A 21,324-nucleotide genomic window follows, 5' to 3' on the forward strand; every position below is an offset into this window, starting at 1 on the left:
ACAAATGTAGAAATGCATAAATAAATGTAAAAATAAATAAATGTACAAATGTATAAATAAATGTAGAAATGCATAAATAAATGTAGAAATGTATAAATAAATGTAGAAATGCATAAATAAATGTAGAAATGTATAAATAAATGTAGAAATGCATAAATAAATGTAAAAATAAATGTAGAAATGCATAAATAAATGTAGAAATGCATAAATAAATGTAGAAATGCATAAATAAATGTAGACATGTATAAATAAATGTAGAAATGCATAAATAAATGTAGAAATTTATAAATAAATGTAGAAATGCATAAATAAATGTAGAAATGCATAAATAAATGTAGAAATGCATAAATAAATGTATAAATAAATGTATAAATAAATGTAGAAATGCATAAATAAATGTATAAATAAATGTAGAAATGTATAAATAAATGTAGAAATGTATAAATAAATGTAGAAATGCATAAATAAATGTAGAAATGTATAAATAAATGTAGAAATGTATAAATAAATGTAGAAATAAATGTAGAAATGTATAAATAAATGTAGAAATGTATAAATAAATGTAGAAATGTATAAATAAATGTAGAAATGCATAAATAAATGTACAAATGTAGAAATAAATGTAGAAATGTATAAATAAATGTAGAAATGTATAAATAAATGTAGAAATGCATAAATAAATGTAGAAATTTATAAATAAATGTAGAAATAAATGTAGAAATGTATAAATAAATGTAGAAATGTATAAATAAATGTAGAAATGTATAAATAAATGTAGAAATGCATAAATAAATGTACAAATGTAGAAATAAATGTAGAAATGTATAAATAAATGTAGAAATGTATAAATAAATGTAGAAATGCATAAATAAATGTAGAAATTTATAAATAAATGTAGAAATGCATAAATAAATGTAGAAATGCATAAATAAATGTAGACATGTATAAATAAATGTAGAAATGCATAAATAAATGTAGAAATGTATAAATAAATGTAGAAATGTATAAATAAATGTATAAATAAATGTAGAAATGTATAAATAAATGTAGAAATGTATAAATAAATGTAGAAATGTAGAAATAAATGTAGAAATGTATAAATAAATGTAGAAATGTATAAATAAATGTATAAATAAATGTAGAAATGTATAAATAAATGTAGAAATGTATAAATAAATGTAGAAATGTAGAAATAAATGTAGAAATAAATGTAGAAATGTATAAATAAATGTAGAAATGTAGAAATAAATGTAGAAATGTATAAATAAATGTAGAAATGCATAAATAAATGTACAAATGTAGAAATAAATGTAGAAATGTATAAATAAATGTAGAAATGTAGAAATAAATGTAGAAATGCATAAATAAATGTAGAAATTTATAAATAAATGTAGAAATGCATAAATAAATGTAGAAATGCATAAATAAATGTAGACATGTATAAATAAATGTAGAAATGCATAAATAAATGTAGAAATGTATAAATAAATGTAGAAATGTATAAATAAATGTATAAATAAATGTAGAAATGTATAAATAAATGTAGAAATGTATAAATAAATGTAGAAATGCATAAATAAATGTACAAATGTAGAAATAAATGTAGAAATGTATAAATAAATGTAGAAATGCATAAATAAATGTAGAAATGCATAAATAAATGTAAAAATAAATAAATGTAGAAATAAATGTAGACAAGTATATATAAATGTAGAAAAAGTATAGTATAACACAAATTATACAAAAATAGCACAATTCAAAAGGATACTTTTGACAAAATTATGTATTTATTTATTCATTTATTTCTGCATTTATTTATGTATTTCTATATTTATTTCTTCATACATTTAATTATTTATACATTTGTTTTGTTTATTTCTTGCTGTTGTTTTAATAGAAAAAACATGAAATTAATGTTATTATTGTTCTTATTTATTTTTATTTAATTTTTTTATTGTTTTAAATCTGTAGCACTTTGAGATTTAGTTTAATGTAAAGTGCGTTACAAATAAAATGTATTATTATTATAATTATTATAATGTGTTTATGAAGTAAAGTGTGTTCTTTCCCCTCAGGGCTGAGAGATAAGGTTCCTCTGATGTTCTGAACGTACCATGGCGGTGCCGGAGTCCGGGTGCTTGGGCTGATCCAGGGTTCTGTTGATCATGTGTCTATCCGGACAGGCGGTGCTGTCCCTGCACAGAGGAAGAGCACAGATCAGATGATGTCAGCGCGTGAGGAAGAGCACAGATCAGATGATGTCAGCGTGTGAGGAAGAGCACAGATCAGATGATGTCAGCGGGCGTGAGGAAGAGCACAGATCAGATGATGTCAGTGTGTGAGGAAGAGCACAGATCAGATGATGTCAGCGCGTGAGGAAGAGCACAGATCAGATGATGTCAGCGCGTGAGGAAGAGCACAGATCAGATGATGTCAGCGCGTGAGGAAGAGCACAGATCAGATGATGTCAGTGTGGCGTGAGGAAGAGCACAGATCAGATGATGTCAGTGTGGCGTGAGGAAGAGCACAGATCAGATGATGTCAGCGCGTGAGGAAGAGCACAGATCAGATGATGTCAGTGTGTGAGGAAGAGCACAGATCAGATGATGTCAGTGTGGCGTGAGGAAGAGCACAGATCAGATGATGTCAGCGCGTGAGGAAGAGCACAGATCAGATGATGTCAGTGTGTGAGGAAGAGCACAGATCAGATGATGTCAGTGTGTGAGGAAGAGCACAGATCAGATGATGTCAGCGTGTGAGGAAGAGCACAGATCAGATGATGTCAGTGTGTGAGGAAGAGCACAGATCAGATGATGTCAGCGCGTGAGGAAGAGCACAGATCAGATGATGTCAGCGCGTGAGGAAGAGCACAGATCAGATGATGTCAGCGGGTGTGAGGAAGAGCACAGATCAGATGATGTCAGGGCAGGTGTGAGATGCGGACCTGCAGAAGCCGAAGCTCTTGAGCGAGCAGCAGATTGGCCGGTCCGTCTTCTGCTCCTCCTTGGCCTGCTGCACGCCCAGGGCGAACTGGAGCAGCTCAGGGGGCAGCAGCGCCCCGGCCCGCCTCAGGTACCGCAGAACTCCACACACGTGCCGGGCGTTCTGCTCCGACAGCAGCAGCACCGACTGGGCCGCGGGGGAACCGCCCTCGCCGTGATCCTGCACGGGACGCCAGCGTTATGATGCGTTCACACCAAACGCCAATAGAGCGTCTGGCGCGAGTGATTTCAATGTTAAGTCAATGGAAAGGCGCGTTCACACGCTTCTGGAGGTCCCGCGGCGTGGAAGGCGCGTTTCGCGCGGCGCAAAGAACGCGAATCCGCCTCATTGGCGCGTCCAGTTTGCATTGAATTGAGCGTCTTGCGCGATACGCGCGAATGGTGCTTTTGTGCATTCACGCGTTTGAAGCAAATTTGCGTCTGACGCCCGAGTTGAATTTTTTTTTACTTTGGCGTCAATTCGCGGTGCGTTAACCAATCAGGAGCCAGCTTGCTGCGGTCACATGTGAATGAGAAACCCTGCATAAATTAAAAATAGTACTATTGTGTCACAAAATGTAGTTTTAAGACTTTTTTTCAGGTAAGAATGTAGTAGTTTAAAGCTCAAATCTGTGGTTTATTTATAAAGAGAGCGCCTATTTAAAAAATAATCTTGTGTTTTTGGAGTTGTGAGATCCAGTGGATCAGCGGACGCTCAGCGCTCATTAACCCCAGTGAGAGCAGCCTTTCCTCAGCCAGTCCTTCTGCCGTCTGCCGCTGCTCTGATGGCCTGTAGTGGCTCATCTTGTGTAGATCTAATGGCCGATCTTTGCTCTCATGAATCTATAATTTGTTGTCAGCCAGATCGTTTTGACTGAGGGCAAAGAAGTTTCATAACTTTAGATTTTAGGATATTTAAATATACATGCAGTGAAGATAATGTAGGAGTTGCCTGGACCACATTTGTGTGACTATTAATGTTTAATATATATTTTTAATGAAAATGAAAAGTGGCAGAGTGGTGTTTTATGACATATTTCTCCTGGAGTGCCTTGAACGCGCGTCAATTTCGCTTCCAACGCTCGATTTCTACGCACGTCCAATTCGCCGCGGACACGCGAATGCATTCAAAATGTTCACGCGTGAAACTAGACGCGATTTTGACGCTCTATTCGCGTTTGGTGTGAATGCAGCAATACACCACCATCTCATCACTCAACACAGCACAGGACTGATAAACCAAAGCAAGCACCGTGTCCGGAAGGCTCCTGAAGCGCTCCGACATGCAGAAGAGGCGGCGGCCGAACAGCTTCGGGGAGCTGGGGAACCCGTAGTGGACCACGCAGGTGGCGTCCCGGATCCCCAGAGCCTTCAGGCAGTCGTTGGTGGTGACTGGAGGAGCAATGAGAGAAAGAGCACAGCAAACACTGAAGGTGCCCTAATATCAGCACATGCTCCCGAATAGGGTTGGGTATCATTTGTTTTTTTTTCGATTCTGGTGCCAAACCGATACTATTAAAACGGTACCGGTGCCTAAACGGTGCCTGAACCGATACTTTAAAAAAAAGGCCACAAAACGAGGTGGATGACATTAAATGGCTTTTTATTTATTTATTTTTTATTTAAATTGAACCATTTATTAAAAGTTTAATGTATACTTAAATGTATGAATATAAATAAATAAATAAATAAATAAACACAAAACACAATTGACTTATTTACAAATTCACAGTAAAACCTAAGCCACCTAACCCAACTACAACAAGCCTAATATAACTCTAAATAACAGCTACAGTAATAACAGCAGTCGTCTGTATTCTTGCTCTGCTACAAACCAGCTTCAAGCTTCAGCTTTATTTTGAAATATGATCATATTCTCTGGCTAAATATTTTAGAACGCATCACCTTATTGTTTCCATGGCGACGCGTCATGTTTCTCACATGAAACACAGCAGCCGCAATAGCGCTGACAGCTCAGCTGTATCGGGTTTATTTAGTTTTTTCTTTTTATTCAAAATATTCACAAACTTCTTAACTGTGTCACGAACTATCTGATGTTCAAATGTGTGTTAGTTTATCTATAAAGCGCAATGGGTGGCGCCATTTCAGTTTGCACCTCAGAATCGGATCTGTCGGATTTACAACACTTGAGTTCATTCTTGTCTCACGAAATACATGAAAGTAAGTGAAGAATAGAGTAAACTATAGAGTCACTATATAATGTGCATGTATCTGATGTGAATAAAACACGTAACGTTAGTCAAATTATAACCGTCTGAAAGGATTGTCATTACCACTTTCATAGACATCAGTGTGTGTTTTTTGCTTGTAGCCAACGTATGAGCATTTAAATGTCTGAAACCTGAAATAAACATGATGTGGTTGAAAACACTGAATAGTTGTCATGAGATGTGGTTGAAAACACTGAATAGTTGTCATGAGATGTGGTTGAAAACACTGAATAGTTGTCATGAGATGTGGTTTAAAACACTGAATAGTTGTCATGAGATGTGGTTGAAAACACTGAATAGTTGTCATGAGATGTGGTTGAAAACACTGAATAGTTGTCATGAGATGTGGTTGAAAACACTGAATAGTTGTCATGAGATGTGGTTGAAAACACTGAATAGTTGTCATGAGATGTGGTTTAAAACACTGAATAGTTGTCATGAGATGTGGTTGAAAACACTGAATAGTTGTCATGAGATGTGGTTGAAAACACTGAATAGTTGTCATGATGAGTTGTGATGTGACCAGCGCTGAGCGTCTGTCTCTGGCTCAGCCAAAGCGTGAAAGCACGTTTGAATTTTGGCACCAAAATGAAGAACCGAAATCTGCGTACTGATTCGGTCTGGTACATACCGGTTATATAAGTACCGGTCCCATATTGGCACCGGTTTCGGTACCCAACCCTACTCCCGAACCAATTCCTAACGTTCTGGGAACGTTCTCTTCAGGGTTTTTATTTTATTTTATCACCATAAACTAACCTTCCCAGAACGTTGCAGGCCCGTTCCTGACTGCAGGTCAGGTTTTTTATCATCTGAAACGTCTCATCTTCTGAAGCGACTTATATAAGGCTATGAACAGGATTCTCCTACACATTTCAAAATGTCATACTGTCCATACCTTTCTGTAGCTTTTCAGACCATATTTAACATAAATGGTTCATTCAGCATTATACAGTGGGGCAAAAAAGGTATTTAGTCAGTTCTCCCACTTAAAAAGATGAGAGAGGCCTGTAATTTTCATCATAGGCACACTTCAACTTTGAGAGACAGAATGAGAAAAAAAATCCAGAAAATCACACTGTCTGATTCTTAAAGAATTTATTTGCAAATTATGGTGGAACATAAATATTTGGTTACCTACAAAAAAAAGACCTGTAACTTCTTCTTTAAGATGCTCTTCTGTCCTCCACTCATTACCTGTATTAATGGCCCCTGTTTGAACTCGTTATCAGTATAAAAGACACCTGTCCACAACCTCAAACAGTCAGACTCCAAACTCCACTATGGCCAAGACCAAGGAGCTGTCAAAGGAAACAAAATGGTAGACCTGAACCAGGCTGGGAAGACTGAATCTGCAAAAGGTAAGCAGCTTGGTGTGAAGAAATCAACTGTGGTAGCAATTAAAGACATACAAGACCACTGATAATCTCCCTCGATCTGGGGCTCCACGCAAGATCTCACCCCGTGGGGTCAAAATGATCACAAGAACGGTGAGCAAAAATCCCAGAACCATACAGGGGGACATAGTGAATGACCTGCAGAGAGCTGGGACCAAAGTAACAAAGTCTACCATCAGTAACACACTACGCCAACAGGGACTCAAATCCTGCAGTGCCAGACGTGTCCCCCTGCTTAAGCCTGGGCATGTCCGGGCCCGTCTGAAGTTTGCTAGAGAGCATTTGGATGATCCAGAAGAGGATTGGGAGAATGTCATATGGTCAGATGAAACCAAAATAGAACTTTTTGGTAAAAACTCAACGTGTCGTGTTTGGAGGAGAAAGAATGCTGAGTTGCATCCAAAGAACACCACACCTACTGTGAGGCATGCGGGCGGGGGGTGGGGGGTGGCATCATGCTTTGGGGCTGTTTTTCTGCAAAGGGACCAGGACGCCTGGTCCATGTAAAGGAAAGTATGAATGGGGCCTTGAGTAAAAACCTCCTTCCATCAGCAAGGGCATTGAAGATGAAACAAGGCTGGGTCTTTCAGCATGACTATGATCCCAAACACACCGCCTGGGCAACGAAGGAGTGGCTTCGGAAGAAGCATTTCAAGGTCCTGGAGTGGCCTACCCAGTCTCCAGATCTCAACCCCATAGAAAATCTTTGGAGGGAGTTGAAAATCTGTGTTGCCCAGCGACAGCCCCAAAACATCACTGCTCTAGAGGAGATCTGCATGAGGAATGGACCAAACTACCAGCAACAGTGTGTAAAAACCTTGTGGAGACTTACAGAAAACGTTTGACCTCTGTCATTGCCAACAAAGGGTATATAACAAAGTATTGAGATTAACTTTTGTTATTGACCAAATACTTATTTTCCACCATAATTTGCAAATAAATTCTTTAAAAATCAGACAATGTGATTTTCTGGATGTCTTTTTCTCATTCTATCTCTCATAGTTGAAGTGTACCTATGATGAGAATTACAGGCCTCTCTCATCTTTTTAAGTGGGAGAACTTGCACAATTGGTGGCTGACTAAATACTTTTTTGCCCCACAGTATTAAGCTTAATATTTGGTATGTAGTACAGTCGTCTGTAAATCTAATTTTCTCAGGGGTTTTTTCATAGATTTTTTCTTTAAGTGACAACATACAGAGAATCTAAAATAAAAAAATAAGAAATATATACAGACTTTTTGCATGCACATGAGAAACTTATTCGTGCCCTTTAGAAACTATTCACATGCGCACTGGAGTTTTTGGCGTACTTATGCATGACAATTTCTAGTTTTATATATATACAATAACCTGTTTCCTTTGCGTCACTGCCATCTTACTTTGAAGAAAACGAGAGCATGGCTGCACAGGAATTAAAAGAGATCTATTTTGCTCAAAATGTGGCTTTCCTTAGGGTAGTACCTCAAATATCAAGGCCTAATGTCCAATTTAACGCATCCTCTGTGGTGACGGAGAAACCATGACACGAAATGGCCTCATAGCACAATATGGCTGTGTGTATTGGCCTATTTGCCAAGTTCAAGGGTCTATAAAAAAGACTGGTAATGTAAAAAAGAGCTCAAAATGTGGCTTTCCTTAGGGTAGTACCGCTAATATCAAGGCCTAATTTCCAATTTAACGCATCCTCTGTGGTGACGGAGAAACCATGACACGAAAATGGGCTGATGGCCCTAAAAATGTGGCTTTTCTTTTGGAAAAAATTGGGAACCAAAAATAGTTCGCTGGAAAAAGACGAAGAGAAAACGCCTGCATCTGATGGAAAATCAGCGGCATCTTAAGACATTTAGTTTGACAGCTGAAATGCCAAAAAACAAATACTTACCCAGAATGAGCTGCGTCCCTTGGCCGATGTCTTTCCTCCACTGATCGATGATGAAGTCAAACTGGTCGGTCGCATCTTCATGAGCTTTCAGTGTGAAAACAGCAGTGTTGACCACAGCCTGAACACAGATGGTGCATGATGGTCAAATCCATCAGAACTACATTAGTGCTTGCCATAATGTCAACCAGCAAACATGGACAACCACTCATTAAAGGGTTACTTCAGTGATTTAGCATTAAGCTTTGTATCAGCAGAAACCCGGTAGTACATTCAAATTATGGTATTTTCCCCCCTCATATCCCCCTGAGACGAGAGAATTATGCATTTTATTTCTGGAAAAATTCCTCCGATGACACAAATATTGTCATTTTGCGTCATCGGAGGATTTTTTGGCCTGAGGCTAAAGACTACAGCCACTAGATGGAGCTGTTCCACATGTTATCAACCAGCCCATAGGGGGGAGATCTCACACACAGAATGTAAATGCACTCGACTCGGCCTCGGGCATTAATAACTGAGCGTTGCAGAGCAAAGTGAGTGTTTCAACTTTTCAATGAATTCCTGGTATAGTTTAGCTTTCATTTGCGATCAGAAAACGTGCCAGACTGTTTACGTTCAGTTTTTAATTGTAGTGTTTATTCTCTAACTGAACGAAATGATTGTATTACTATGACGATCAAAATGATGGTGTACGCCTCGTCGGGCAGCGAAGCAAGTGCATTCTGGGAGTTGCTGTCTTTCATCCACATGAGACTAAAGTCTTTTCTCAGTCTAGAAGGCACCAAATTCAAAAATAATGTCACATTTCTACTGCATAAATTACCCAGTTTACATACAAAGCTTAATGCTAAATCACTGAAGTTACCCTTTCAATCATTCTGTAATGTCGAGGAGGAAAGCTAAATCTGTAATCTGACTGGTGGATTGTTCCTCATCCTTCACTGTGATTGGTGGAACGCTCTACCTTATACACATGCTCCGTCTCCTCGGCTGAGTTGGTAATGATGAGGGTTTTCTGGGGTTTGGGCGGTTGGAAGTCCAGAGATCCGAGCAGAACGGAGATCTTATCGCAGTCCAGACACAGCTGAACCCTCTGAATGTGACACACAGCGGAGGTCAGAGTTCATTTTGACAGCATATTTTGATTTAGTTTTAGTCTTTTGACTAAAATGCCATTTAGTTTTAGGCAGATTTTAGTCGCCTGAATTGTTTTTAGTTTTAGTCTAGTTTTAGTCTCCTAAAATCTAATGAGTTTAGTTCAATTGTAATACATTAAGCATTTAAGCGTCACATAACCGACTGTCACTTGAACTGACATTTTGACATAATTTAGTTTTTGACATTAAAAATACACTCAATTCACTCTTTTGTTTGTTTTTAAAAACATCTATATAGTTTTTATAACTTTGTATTTCTGTTTTAGTTAGTATATCAGGTTAAACTAAAGCTTCAAATAAGTTTGTTTATTTATTTTTTTTAATTTCAGTTAACATTTATTTAATTTCAAGTAACGAAGATTTTTTTTAATGGTTTTAGTGAACTATTGTAACCCTGATACTTTATTGAATATGTGTCAAATACTGGTCTTTCCTCCTGAATATGAATTAAATGGGAATTCAATTAAATACAGTTTATTGTGTAAGCAAAAACAAATATATAATGTGTGACTTTTAATCATAAACCAGCTGGAAATACACCGGGACTCTTATTTTGAAATCTCGCCTTACTATTGCAGTTGCAGGAGCTCATTCAAGTTCAGGAGATCAAATATGCATTGTAACAACCGTCTAAAACACATTACTATATAAACATGGTAAAGTAAACATTGTCATTATTCATCAGCATTAGTTCATAAACACTGGTCTGGCATAAATGTGTGTTATTGATTGATTGAGCCGCTCTGGAGCTGGATTATGTGTGTGTGTGTGTTATTGATTGAACCGCTCTGGAGCTGGATTGTGTGTGTGTGTGTGTGTGTGTGTTATTGATTGAGCCGCTCTGGAGCTGGATTGTGTGTGTGTGTGTGTGTGTGTTATTGATTGAGCCGCTCTGGAGCTGGACTGTGTGTGTGTGAGCCGTGTTTTCCAGAGGTTAGATCAGTTCAGATCAAATGTGTTCATCTGTTACTCAGATCATCAGTTCTGACCCCATCTCTGCCCTAATCCACCCTCACTAACATTTACATCTCGCTTTTATTTGTTGACGAAAAAGACAGTTGATTTTCGTCATAGTTTTTGTCATCCAACACTAGTTTTTATGTAGTTATCGTCTCGTTTTCATCAGTGAAAAAAGGTTGTTGACGAAAATTATGACGAAAATTATTCGTCAACGAAATGAACTCTGGTTCACACAGAGGACAGGACAGCGACACCAGCGTTAGTGAGGACGGACCTGATGAACCCGGCCGTAAAGCGCCGCCTCCTCCATGACGGTGATGATGACGGACGGGTGCATCATGTGCTCTCGGACCAGAGCCTCGATCCCGGCGCTCCAGCGGCCGCCCACCGCGATGATCTGCCTGGGACACGAGGACCTCTCCTCTCCGGACACCACCTTCTGGAAGTGCTTCAGGATCACGGACATCTTCAGAGAGACAAGAACATCGTTCAAAACACAGCACTTTACGTCAAAGAGGACTAGGGTTGGGTATCGTTTGGGGTTTTTTCGATTCCGGTGCCAAACCGATACTTTTAAAACGGTACCGGTGCCTAAACGGTGCCTGAACCGATACTTAAAAAAAAAAAAAAAGGGCCACAAAACGAGGTGGATGACATTAAATGGCTTTTTATTTATTTATTTTTTATTATTTATATTGAACTATTTATTAAAAGTTTAATGTATACTTAAATGTATGAATATAAATAAATAAATAAATAAACACAAAACACAATTGACTTATTTACAAATTCACAGTAAAACCTAAGCCACCTAACCCAACTACAACAAGCCTAATATAACTCTAAATAACAGCTACAGTAATAACAGCAGTCGTCTGTATTCTTGCTCTGCTACAAACCAACTTCAGCTTCAGCTTCATTTTGAAATATGATCATATTCATTGGCTAAATATTTTAGAACGCATCGCCTTATTGTTTCCATGGCGACGCGTCATGTTTCTCACATGACACACAGCAGCCGCAATAGCGCTGACAGCTCAGCTGTATCGGGTTTATTTCGTTTTTTCTTTTTATTCAAAATATTCACAAACTTCTTAACTGTGTCACGAACTATCTGATGTTCAAATGTGTGTTAGTTGATCTATAAAGCGCAATAGGCGGCGCCATTTTAGTTTGCACCTCAGAATCGGATCTGTCAGATTTACAACACTTGAGTTCATTCTCGTCTCACGAAATACATGAAAGTAAGTGACCAGTGAAATGGAAGAAGAATAGAGTAAACTATATAGTTACTATATAATGTGCATGTATCTGATGTGAATAAAACATGTAACGTTAGTCAAACCGTCTGAAAGGATTGTCATTGCCGCTTTCATAGACATAAGTGTGTGTTTTTTGCTAGTAGCCAACGTATGAGCATTTAAATGTCTGAAACCTGAAATAAACATGATGTGGTTGAAAACACTGAATAGTTGTCATGAGATGTGGTTGAAAACACTGAATAGTTGTCATGAGTTGTGGTTGAAAACACTGAATAGTTGTCATGAGATGTGGTTTAAAACACTGAATAGTTGTCATGAGATGTGGTTGAAAACACTGAATAGTTGTCATGAGATGTGGTTTAAAACACTGAATAGTTGTCATGAGATGTGGTGAAAACACTGAATAGTTGTCATGAGATGTGGTTGAAAACACTGAATAGTTGTCATGAGATGTGGTTGAAAACACTGAATAGTTGTCATGAGTTGTGATGTGACGAGCGCTGAGCGTCTGTCTCTGCGAAAGCACGTTTGAATTTTGGCACCGAAATGAGGAACCGAAATCTGCGTTCTGATTCGGTCCGGTACATACCGGTTATATTAGTACCGGTCCCATATTGGCACCGGGTTTCGATACCCAACCCTAAAGAGGACCTTCTATGGCCTTTGACAAAGTCTGGCTCATGGGCTCTACTCGTCTTGTTTGGCCTCACCTGCTCAGGTGCTTGTGAATAAAGGACATCAGCCTCATCCAGCACCAGGTGACACAGTCTCAGGAACAGGAAGCACTGAGCCTCCAGCAGTCTCATCATGGTAAACGCTGTCGTCACCAGCAGCTGACCTTTGATCACAAAGGCAGACACATCAACCTCACAGCTTTTGGTTTTGATGCAGATTCCCCACACACATCATCTCAAACACTCACAGTTCCTCTGGATCTTGAACTTTTTGGGCTCCTCCTGGTCCAGGCCCAGCAGCACACTGGTGGGATGGAGACTGTGGGTCGCTCTGCTGTCCTCCAGGAGCTCCAGCACTGTCTGAACCTTCTCCCAGCCCGGACACAGAATCACAGCCACCGGCTGCAGACGAACACAGAAACTGAGCAGATCACGGCAAGTGGATCAGAGGAATAGCACAGCACAGAGATGAAAATCCCATTTGTGTTCTTGGCCATTTGGTTTTTGGATTCACACTGCTAGGACACATTTGAAAAACCTGGCCTGCGATCACTGAGCCCAGCGGTGGAGCTGCACCACAGGTTCCACTAGTGTTAATTTCGTCAGACGAGACGAGACTAAATATGTCCGTTAACGACCTTTTTTTCCATGACGAAGACGAGACGATGACGAGACTGCACCAATGTCCAAAAACACTGACTAAGACTAAATTAACATGCATTAATGTTGACGAAAAAGAACGAGACTAAAATGTTTTGCATACAATAAAAACTAAGATAAAATCTCTCTTCATTTTCGTCTACAATTGTCTCTACTTTTTCATCATGAGATGAATATTCAGCTGTTCAAAATATTCTGAAAGAGTTCCCGCTGTTGCTGGAGTGCAGGTCTCTCTCAGACTCCGCCTGTCATCTCTCGCAGCGGCGTGCATGGTCAGGTGGTTCCCGTAGCGCTCAATACCTCTAGCGCTGTGTCCGTATATTTGAATGGCTTAAGCCGCGTAAGTTACACAACAGCTTCACTATACAGGTGTTTGCAGCAATTTTTGGCAAACCAAACAGCATAGTGTGTGTCAGCCACATTTACAGTATCATTTTATTATGGAGAGTGATAGAGATGCAACATTGTTAACATTAATATTAATGTTTTTCTTGTATTTAGCCCTCAGGTATTCCTTACTAATTATAAGTCACACTTATACTCATTGATGGTCAAATGTGATCATACACCTTAACTATTTAAAAAATAAATAGCCTATATTTTAATTCAATAATATTTATTGAATATTTTGAGATCTTTTGGTTCTAAATACTATTTTTGCAATACTTATGGTCCATTAATGACCACTTAAAATATTTTTCTTCTAATATTTTTATTATTTATATTACAATTAGTGTGTTAATTAAGGTTAAAATAGAGAATTCCACTGCAAAGAGGCAAATTAGAGCCATTTTGTGGCTGGAAAAATAAAAAAATGTCACTTGTAATGCCATTACCCACTGGGTGCCTGTATGGCTCTTTAATAAATATACATGTAGTCTAGTTGCTCAAAAAAGTATTGCAGATCATAACTGCTTACTTATTTGTGAAATTTTGAAATGTTAATAATAGTGAATAGTAAAGAATGCAAGCAAATATAATATAACCCAAAAAAAAGTGTAAAAAACTTATTTTTCCTTATATGTACAGTAGGCTATATACATATGAATTCATACTGAATCAAGATCGAAATCAATATTTGTGCCCATCGTCTGATGAGCTAATGCTGATTTTAGGCATCTATGCTGTAAATCAACCAGTTAGCTATGGTGTTGTGGCACATACATTATGCAAGTTATATGTACTTTATTTAACTTATTTTGCCACAAAATATAGTGAGTTTTCCTTTGACTAAAACTAGACTAAAATGACTAGACTTTTGGTCGACTAAAACTTGACTAAGATACCTTGAGTTGTCTTTTGACTAAAACTAGACTAAAATGACGAGACTTTTAGTCGACTAAAACTTGACTAACAAAAAAATATATGTGAATGACTAAATATGACTAAAACTAACAAGGACATTTGGCACAAGACTAAGACTAAGACTAAATTAAAAATAGGTGACAAAATTAACACTAGGGGCCCTATTTTAACGATCTGAAACGCAAGCACAAAGCGTGAAGCGCAAGTAACTTTGTGGGTGGGTCTCGGCGCTGTTGCTATTTTCCCGGCGGGATAAATGGCTCTTGCGCCCGGCGCAAATCTAAAATGGGTTGGTCTGAAGTAGCTTCATTATTCATAGGTGTGGTTTGGGCGTAACGTGAATAAACCAATCCGAGCGTCATCCAACATTCCCTTTAAAAGCAGGTGCGCAAGTTCCATTATGGATTGCTATTATTATGGCGTATTTACCAGGCGCACGCCAGGAGCGGTTCACAGCCGAGGAGACTGATGTGCTTGTAAGAGCAGTGAAAGACAGAGAAGTGAAGCTGTAATGTTGTACATTATGGTAAAGGTGATTTCACAGTCTTTTTTTTTTTTCAGTCTTTCAGTTTTTTCAGTTTTTCAGTCGATTTTTTTTCCTGGTTCTTGACGGACAAACCAATTTGTCAGATGTCCTTATATACATACATGTCTTGCCACTATTGGGCAAACAGGTCTTATCCTTAATTATTACAATTAGCCTGAATCCTTTGTAAGCTAGATTTATGCCTATTTTTTCACATCTTCGTGGCACACCACAATGATTGCCGTCATCTCATGTGTTAATATTTTTTTAGTGTAACAATTTATGATTTGCAAAAATAACTGTTGCATCTGTGTAGATTACATGAGCAAAGTGTATGCGCGTTGTGCACGCTATACATTATGGTCAAGCATGCGCCCTTAAAATAGCATAATGAACAACGCGCAACGCGCCACTGACTTTAGACTAGGTTTTTTCTGGTCAGTGGCGCAATTGTTTAATGGAACAGCAAAATAGCACCAGGGATTGTTTGCTCCGGAACACGCCTCCTTTTTTGCGCTGAACCGCCCAGGTAGCGTAAGTTCATTCACTAGTTTAGCGACGTGCTTCTGTGGAGGGAAAAGCGCGCTTTGCGCGGGTGCAAAATAGGAATGACACATGCGTCGGTGTACAAAGTCAATTGCGCTGGGTGCAAGATAGGGCCCTAGGTTCCACTGAGCCCAGAGGTGGAGCTGCACCACAGGTTCCACTGAGCCCAGAGGCGGAGCTGCACCACAGGTTCCACTGAGCCCAGAGGCGGAGCTGCACCACAGGTTCCACTGAGCCCAGAGGCGGAGCTGCACCACAGATTCCACTGAGCCCAGAGGCGGAGCTGCACCACAGGGCCCACTGAACCCAGAGGTGGAGCTGCACCACAGGGCCCACTGAGTCCAGCCATTGTTTACTTGACAAATATGAGCTTTATTACCACATCTGAACGTGGTATGAGTGACAAGATCACAATAAGCATTGGCCACCTTTTACATGTATATTTACTGCAGTCCAATTATGATTGAATCGACCATGAATTACGTTGTAGGTGGAGCTGCACCACAGGGCCCACTGAGCCCAGAGGTGGAGCTGAACCACAGGGCCCACTGAACCCAGAGGTGGAGCGGAGCTACACCCCAGGGCCCACTGAACCCAGAGGTGGAGCGGAGCTGCACCACAGGGGCCACTGAACCCAGAGGTGGAGCTGCACCACAGAGCCCACTGAGCCCAGAGGTGGAGCTGAACCACAGGGCCCACTGAACCCAGAGGTGGAGCTGCACCACGGGGCCCACTGAGCCCAGAGGTGGAGCTGCACCACAGGGCCCACTGAACCCAGAGGTGGAGCTGCACCACAGGGCCCACTGAACCCAGAGGTGGAGCTGCACCACAGGGCCCACTGAACCCAGAGGTGGAGCTGCACCACAGGGCCCACTGAACCCAGAGGTGGAGCTGCACCACAGGGCCCACTGAACCCAGAGGTGGAGGTCCACTGAACCCAGAGGAGAAGCTGCACCACAGGGCCCACTGAACCCAGAGGTGGAGGTCCACTGAACCCAGAGGTGGAGCTGCACCACAGGGCCCACTGAACCCCGAGGTGGAGGTCCACTGAACCCAGAGGTGGAGCTGCACCACAGGGCCCACTGAGCCCAGATGTGGAGCTGCACCACAGGGCCCACTGAGCCCAGCTGTCCCGCAGGGACACCACATTATTCTTCTCTGAGCTGTAATAGAGCAGTGAATCTCACCCCAGTGCGAGAAGCGAGACTGGAGACGACAGAACCCCTTTTACATGTGTATTTACTGCAGTCCAATTGTGATTGAATCGACCATGAATTACGGTGTAGGTGGAGCTGCACCACAGGGCCCACTGAACCCAGAGGTGGAGGCCCACTGAACCCAGAGGTGGAGCTGCACCACAGGGCCCACTGAGCCCAGAGGTGGAGCTGCACCACAGGGCCCACTGAGCCCAGAGGTGGAGCTGCACCACAGGGCCCACTGAACCCAGAGGTGGAGGTCCACTGAACCCAGAGGTGGAGCTGCACCACAGGGCCCACTGAACCCAGAGGTGGAGCTGCACCACAGGGCCCACTGAGCCCAGAGGTGGAGCTGCACCACAGGGCCCACTGAGCCCAGAGGTGGAGCTGCACCACAGGGCCCACTGAGCCCAGAGGTGGAGCTGCACCACAGGGCCCACTGAGCCCAGAGGTGGAGCTGCACCACAGGGCCCACTGAGCCCAGAGGTGGAGCTGCACCACAGGGCCCACTGAGCCCAGAGGTGGAGCTGCACCACAGGGCCCACTGAGCCCAGAGGTGGAGCTGCACCACAGGGCCCACTGAGCCCAGAGGTGGAGCTGCACCACAGGGCCCACTGAGCCCAGAGGTGGAGCTGCACCACAGGGCCCACTGAGCCCAGAGGTGGAGCTGCACCACAGGGCCCACTGAGCCCACAGAGGTTCAGAGGTGGAGGTCCACTGAATCCAGAGGAGAAGCTGCACCACAGGGCCCACTGAACCCAGAGGTGGAGCTGCACCACAGGGCCCACTGAACCCAGAGGTGGAGCTGCACCACAGGGCCCAGGGACACCACATTATTCTTCTCTGAGCTGTAATAGAGCAGTGAATCTCACCCCAGTGCGAGAAGCGAGACTGGAGACGACAGAACCCGTCTGTAGCAGCATCAGCAGAGGAGGAATATAGGACAGAGGATTGTCACCGTTGTGCGACACCAGTACCGTGTCAAAACCCCGCGCCACCGCGGGCCAACAGTAACTCTCCGCTACATTCGGCCCATTATACTTCCTCCACAGCAGGAACTAAAACAATAAAACACAACATAATCAGATACAACAGGCAAAAGCATCTTATATTAAAATCATTAGCACAGCCGTCCCATATCCTCTAATACAAATATTAAAAGACAAATAATGCAATGGATGTTCCAGCAGACATTATGAACGCCGCTTGACCTTTCTGAATGGCTCACTGATGGGTGCGCGCGCCAGGTTTCGGCAGGGCTCGATTCGAAGGGCGGAGTGCACTAAAACTCCAGAGTGACCCGGATCATAGCGAGAAACCTGCGAAACGGCACAGGTTAAATAACACAATACACATGATCACGCTGAAGACAAACGATGAGGCTCTTACTTTGGCATCAAGAGAGTCTTGGTCTGGATTGAGTGGGTCAGGGTTCAGAAACTGCATGAGTCTGGACACACACACACACACACACACACACACACAGGGCAAACGTTTGGAGATCAGTTCGATTGAGGGAAAATGATTGACATGTTTGTTAAGTAAGAGGTAGAGCCGACCTTGAAGAGGCCAGCTGATCATCAAGACTGGGCTCTTTCTGCTCCTCGGAGGAGCCACTGCCACTATGAACACACACACACACACACACACACACACACACACACACACAGAGTTTTAAAATGAACCGTGTGGTTTGCAGGGCTCAGGACCTGACGAGAGAAGTGTGTGTGGTGTTACCGTGATGCTGGTGTAGAAGCGGGGCCGTTTCCTTCAGTCTGATCAGGACTGGGCAGCTTCTCTCCAACAGACTGGAAATATTAAAGCGCTTCATTTTACAGTCACTCGTTTACTAACTACTGCCATTTCTGCTGATACAAAACACCTTGTTTAAATATCATTAGTTAGAAAACGCTAAATATTGAGTGCTTACTTCAGGAATCGGCTTTGAATGATATTTAAACTTGTATCTGTGAAAGAAAAACAATGTATTATATTACTAAAGGTGATGTGATCATGTGCTAAACTCATTTGCTGGCTAGTTAATGATCTTACCGGGTCTGGTTCGCTTCAGGCTCATCTGTGATGATGTCAGTGGCCTGGACTCTGATCCGCCAGCCTCGGCCAATCTGAATCACACCCCAGAGGTCAGAGTTGAGCCCAGGGGCCACTATAAAGCTCTCATATGTCATAAGTGGACACTCACAGTATCGGCTCCGGGATTGCGGGCGAGTTTATGCACTCGAGGTTTAACCGGAGACACGTGTTCTTCCTCCAACACCTGCGGCTTCTGCGGCTCGCTCTCTGAAGGAGAAGCACACACGTCACACATGAGAGAACCTTCAACACATTCACTAAACCAGACCAGGCTGACCATTTAACACTTTAACCCTCTGGGGTTCTTCATTTATGGGTCACACTCAGGACCTTAGGGTCAAAAATGACCCGGAGGGCGGGATTAAGATAAAAAAAGATTTGAGTAAAATCAATGAAATATATTTTTTCTTTTCTTTTTTGGTGTTTTGAGATCATTTATGATTTATAATTAATATTTATGCAATAATTATGACCCATTTTTTCCCATTGAATATAATAAAAAAAAATATATATATATATATATAATTTTTTTTATTAAAGCTGTATTTCATTTTAGAGTCAAGCCTAGGCCTCATGAAAGCTATTTTTAATGAGATCGGTGCCATCCGGTGGACACATTGAGCATTTTTAACACGCAATAGCACATTTTTACCACTATAGTGGATCTGGAGTTTTATAAAAACATTTTTAAAAATCGTAGCTTCGTCGGAATGGTCCGAAACTTGGTGACTTTATTGGTACTTGGTATATGAACACCCAAACAAATGGGGACAGGATTTGAAAAGTCTAAGTTGTCGTAAAAAAAAATGTCACACTCAGGACCTTCGGGTCAAAAATGACCCCAATAGGAAATGAATGGGAAATTGGCAAAAATATGAAAATACAGAGTTTTTTTGTGAATCTACAAATCAGCCAGAATGCAGAAAAAAAGGACTCAACAGTGAAGATCTCTAAAACATCAAGAGTGCAAAACAGACAAAAAAACTCACACACACACACACACACACACAAAAACACACACACACACACACAAATTAACTCGTGCCATTCCAAATGCTAATTGTTATTTGTGTGTGTGTGTGTGTGAGTTTTTTTTGTCAGTTTTGCACTCTCACAATTTTTGACCCGAAGGTCCTGAGTGTGACTATTTTTTTTACGATCACTTAGACTTTTCAAATCCTGTCCTCAATTTATTTGGGTGTTCATATACCAAGTACCAATAAAGTCACCAAGTTTCGGACCATTCTGATGAAGCTACAATTTTGAAAAAAAATTTATTTAAAAAAATGTGGGTATTAAAAAAATTATTAGTGTTGCTGTAGTATGAAGCGATTGCTAATGAGATATGAGCGCGACACACGGCTGGAGAACAGCGGAGCTTTTATTCTGCCGCGAGCGCTTCCGCTTCTTCCGCTCGTGTGTGTGTGTGTAACACAGTGCTGTTTGATCATATCACACACATATGAGTGTGTTAAAGTAAATGAAAACTCTCCAGATGAATGTAGACGTATGAATGACCCATGTCTGCGTTCGACAGCATCTAATAGTGAAACTGTAAGTTTATCTACTTCAAGAACAGCGCCGTTATTCAGAGCGCCACTGACAACACGTTTCTGTGCGAGTGTGTGTGTGTTTGAGTGGGAGAGAGAGAGTATGTGCTGTCCGCACATCATAAAACACAGACACAACAGGGCTAAAGGTCATGTGACTTGATTCTCTTTAAAACCACTCAAATTCAGCTCAACACTTTCGATAATGCACATGTAAACTCGGCTGATTTCCTTCAAAAATGTAGATTTATTTAGCAAATGAGAACCAATAAAATGAATGTTTATATTTTGAGACAAAGGTCTTGTTAATGATTTTGTTAAAGATAATTATAGATGGATGAATATGTAAAAGTCTGGTATTTGGGGCTAAAGACACAAAAATTCACATGATAATAAACAGCGGCTCACTTTTCCATCTGTTGACATGTTCAGATTCAGATGGGAATATCATATATTAAGTTAGAGGAAATCACCATATTTACAATGAAACCATCAGGTTTCAAAACATGGTATTCATCATATAAAATATATATATTTGTTACAGAAACAAAAAAATTGTTCCTGTACTTTTAAAATGTATATTTTAATGACTATATTTATTGAACAAAAATGATTTCATTTATCACAATAAACAGAAAATAGCACACACATGAACAAATATCAACTTAGACATTATTAAAACTAAAGTATTAGTATCAATATTGTGTGTTTTTTGCCCCGTGTGTGTGTGTGTGTGTGTGTGGTAAAAGGCCCCCCTTGCCACCTCATACGTTTATAAGACTTTTAAACAAAAAAAAAACAATTTTATGATTTATTTTCACAATTTTCACCCTGTCAATATCCAATACAAACATATATATTATTTCTGCAATCAAACACTATGGGAGTAATGAAAAGCACGT

The 21,324-nt window shown here is 40.7% G+C and overlaps 1 protein-coding gene across 1 annotated transcript in view; it reads right to left on the reverse strand.

Annotated features, from left to right (window-relative positions):
* tdrd12 (tudor domain containing 12) overlaps positions 1-21,324 on the reverse strand; it is a gene marked incomplete at both ends in the record, with an annotated part of 81,595 nt that overhangs the window by 29,084 nt on the left and 31,187 nt on the right. The window contains 15 exons of the mRNA XM_079808812.1: positions 2,114-2,195; positions 2,945-3,162; positions 4,234-4,373; positions 8,493-8,610; positions 9,457-9,585; positions 10,884-11,075; positions 12,582-12,709; positions 12,794-12,947; positions 17,651-17,836; positions 17,990-18,097; positions 18,168-18,228; positions 18,516-18,586; positions 18,709-18,745; positions 18,831-18,904; positions 18,982-19,079. Coding sequence (XP_079664938.1) covers positions 2,114-2,195; positions 2,945-3,162; positions 4,234-4,373; positions 8,493-8,610; positions 9,457-9,585; positions 10,884-11,075; positions 12,582-12,709; positions 12,794-12,947; positions 17,651-17,836; positions 17,990-18,097; positions 18,168-18,228; positions 18,516-18,586; positions 18,709-18,745; positions 18,831-18,904; positions 18,982-19,079 — 1,796 coding nt within the window. The remainder of the gene's footprint in view (positions 1-2,113; positions 2,196-2,944; positions 3,163-4,233; positions 4,374-8,492; positions 8,611-9,456; positions 9,586-10,883; positions 11,076-12,581; positions 12,710-12,793; positions 12,948-17,650; positions 17,837-17,989; positions 18,098-18,167; positions 18,229-18,515; positions 18,587-18,708; positions 18,746-18,830; positions 18,905-18,981; positions 19,080-21,324) is intronic.

The sequence above is a fragment of the Gobio gobio genome (assembly GCF_949357685.1).
Source record: "Gobio gobio genome assembly, chromosome: 25".
NCBI lineage: Eukaryota > Metazoa > Chordata > Actinopteri > Cypriniformes > Gobionidae > Gobio > Gobio gobio.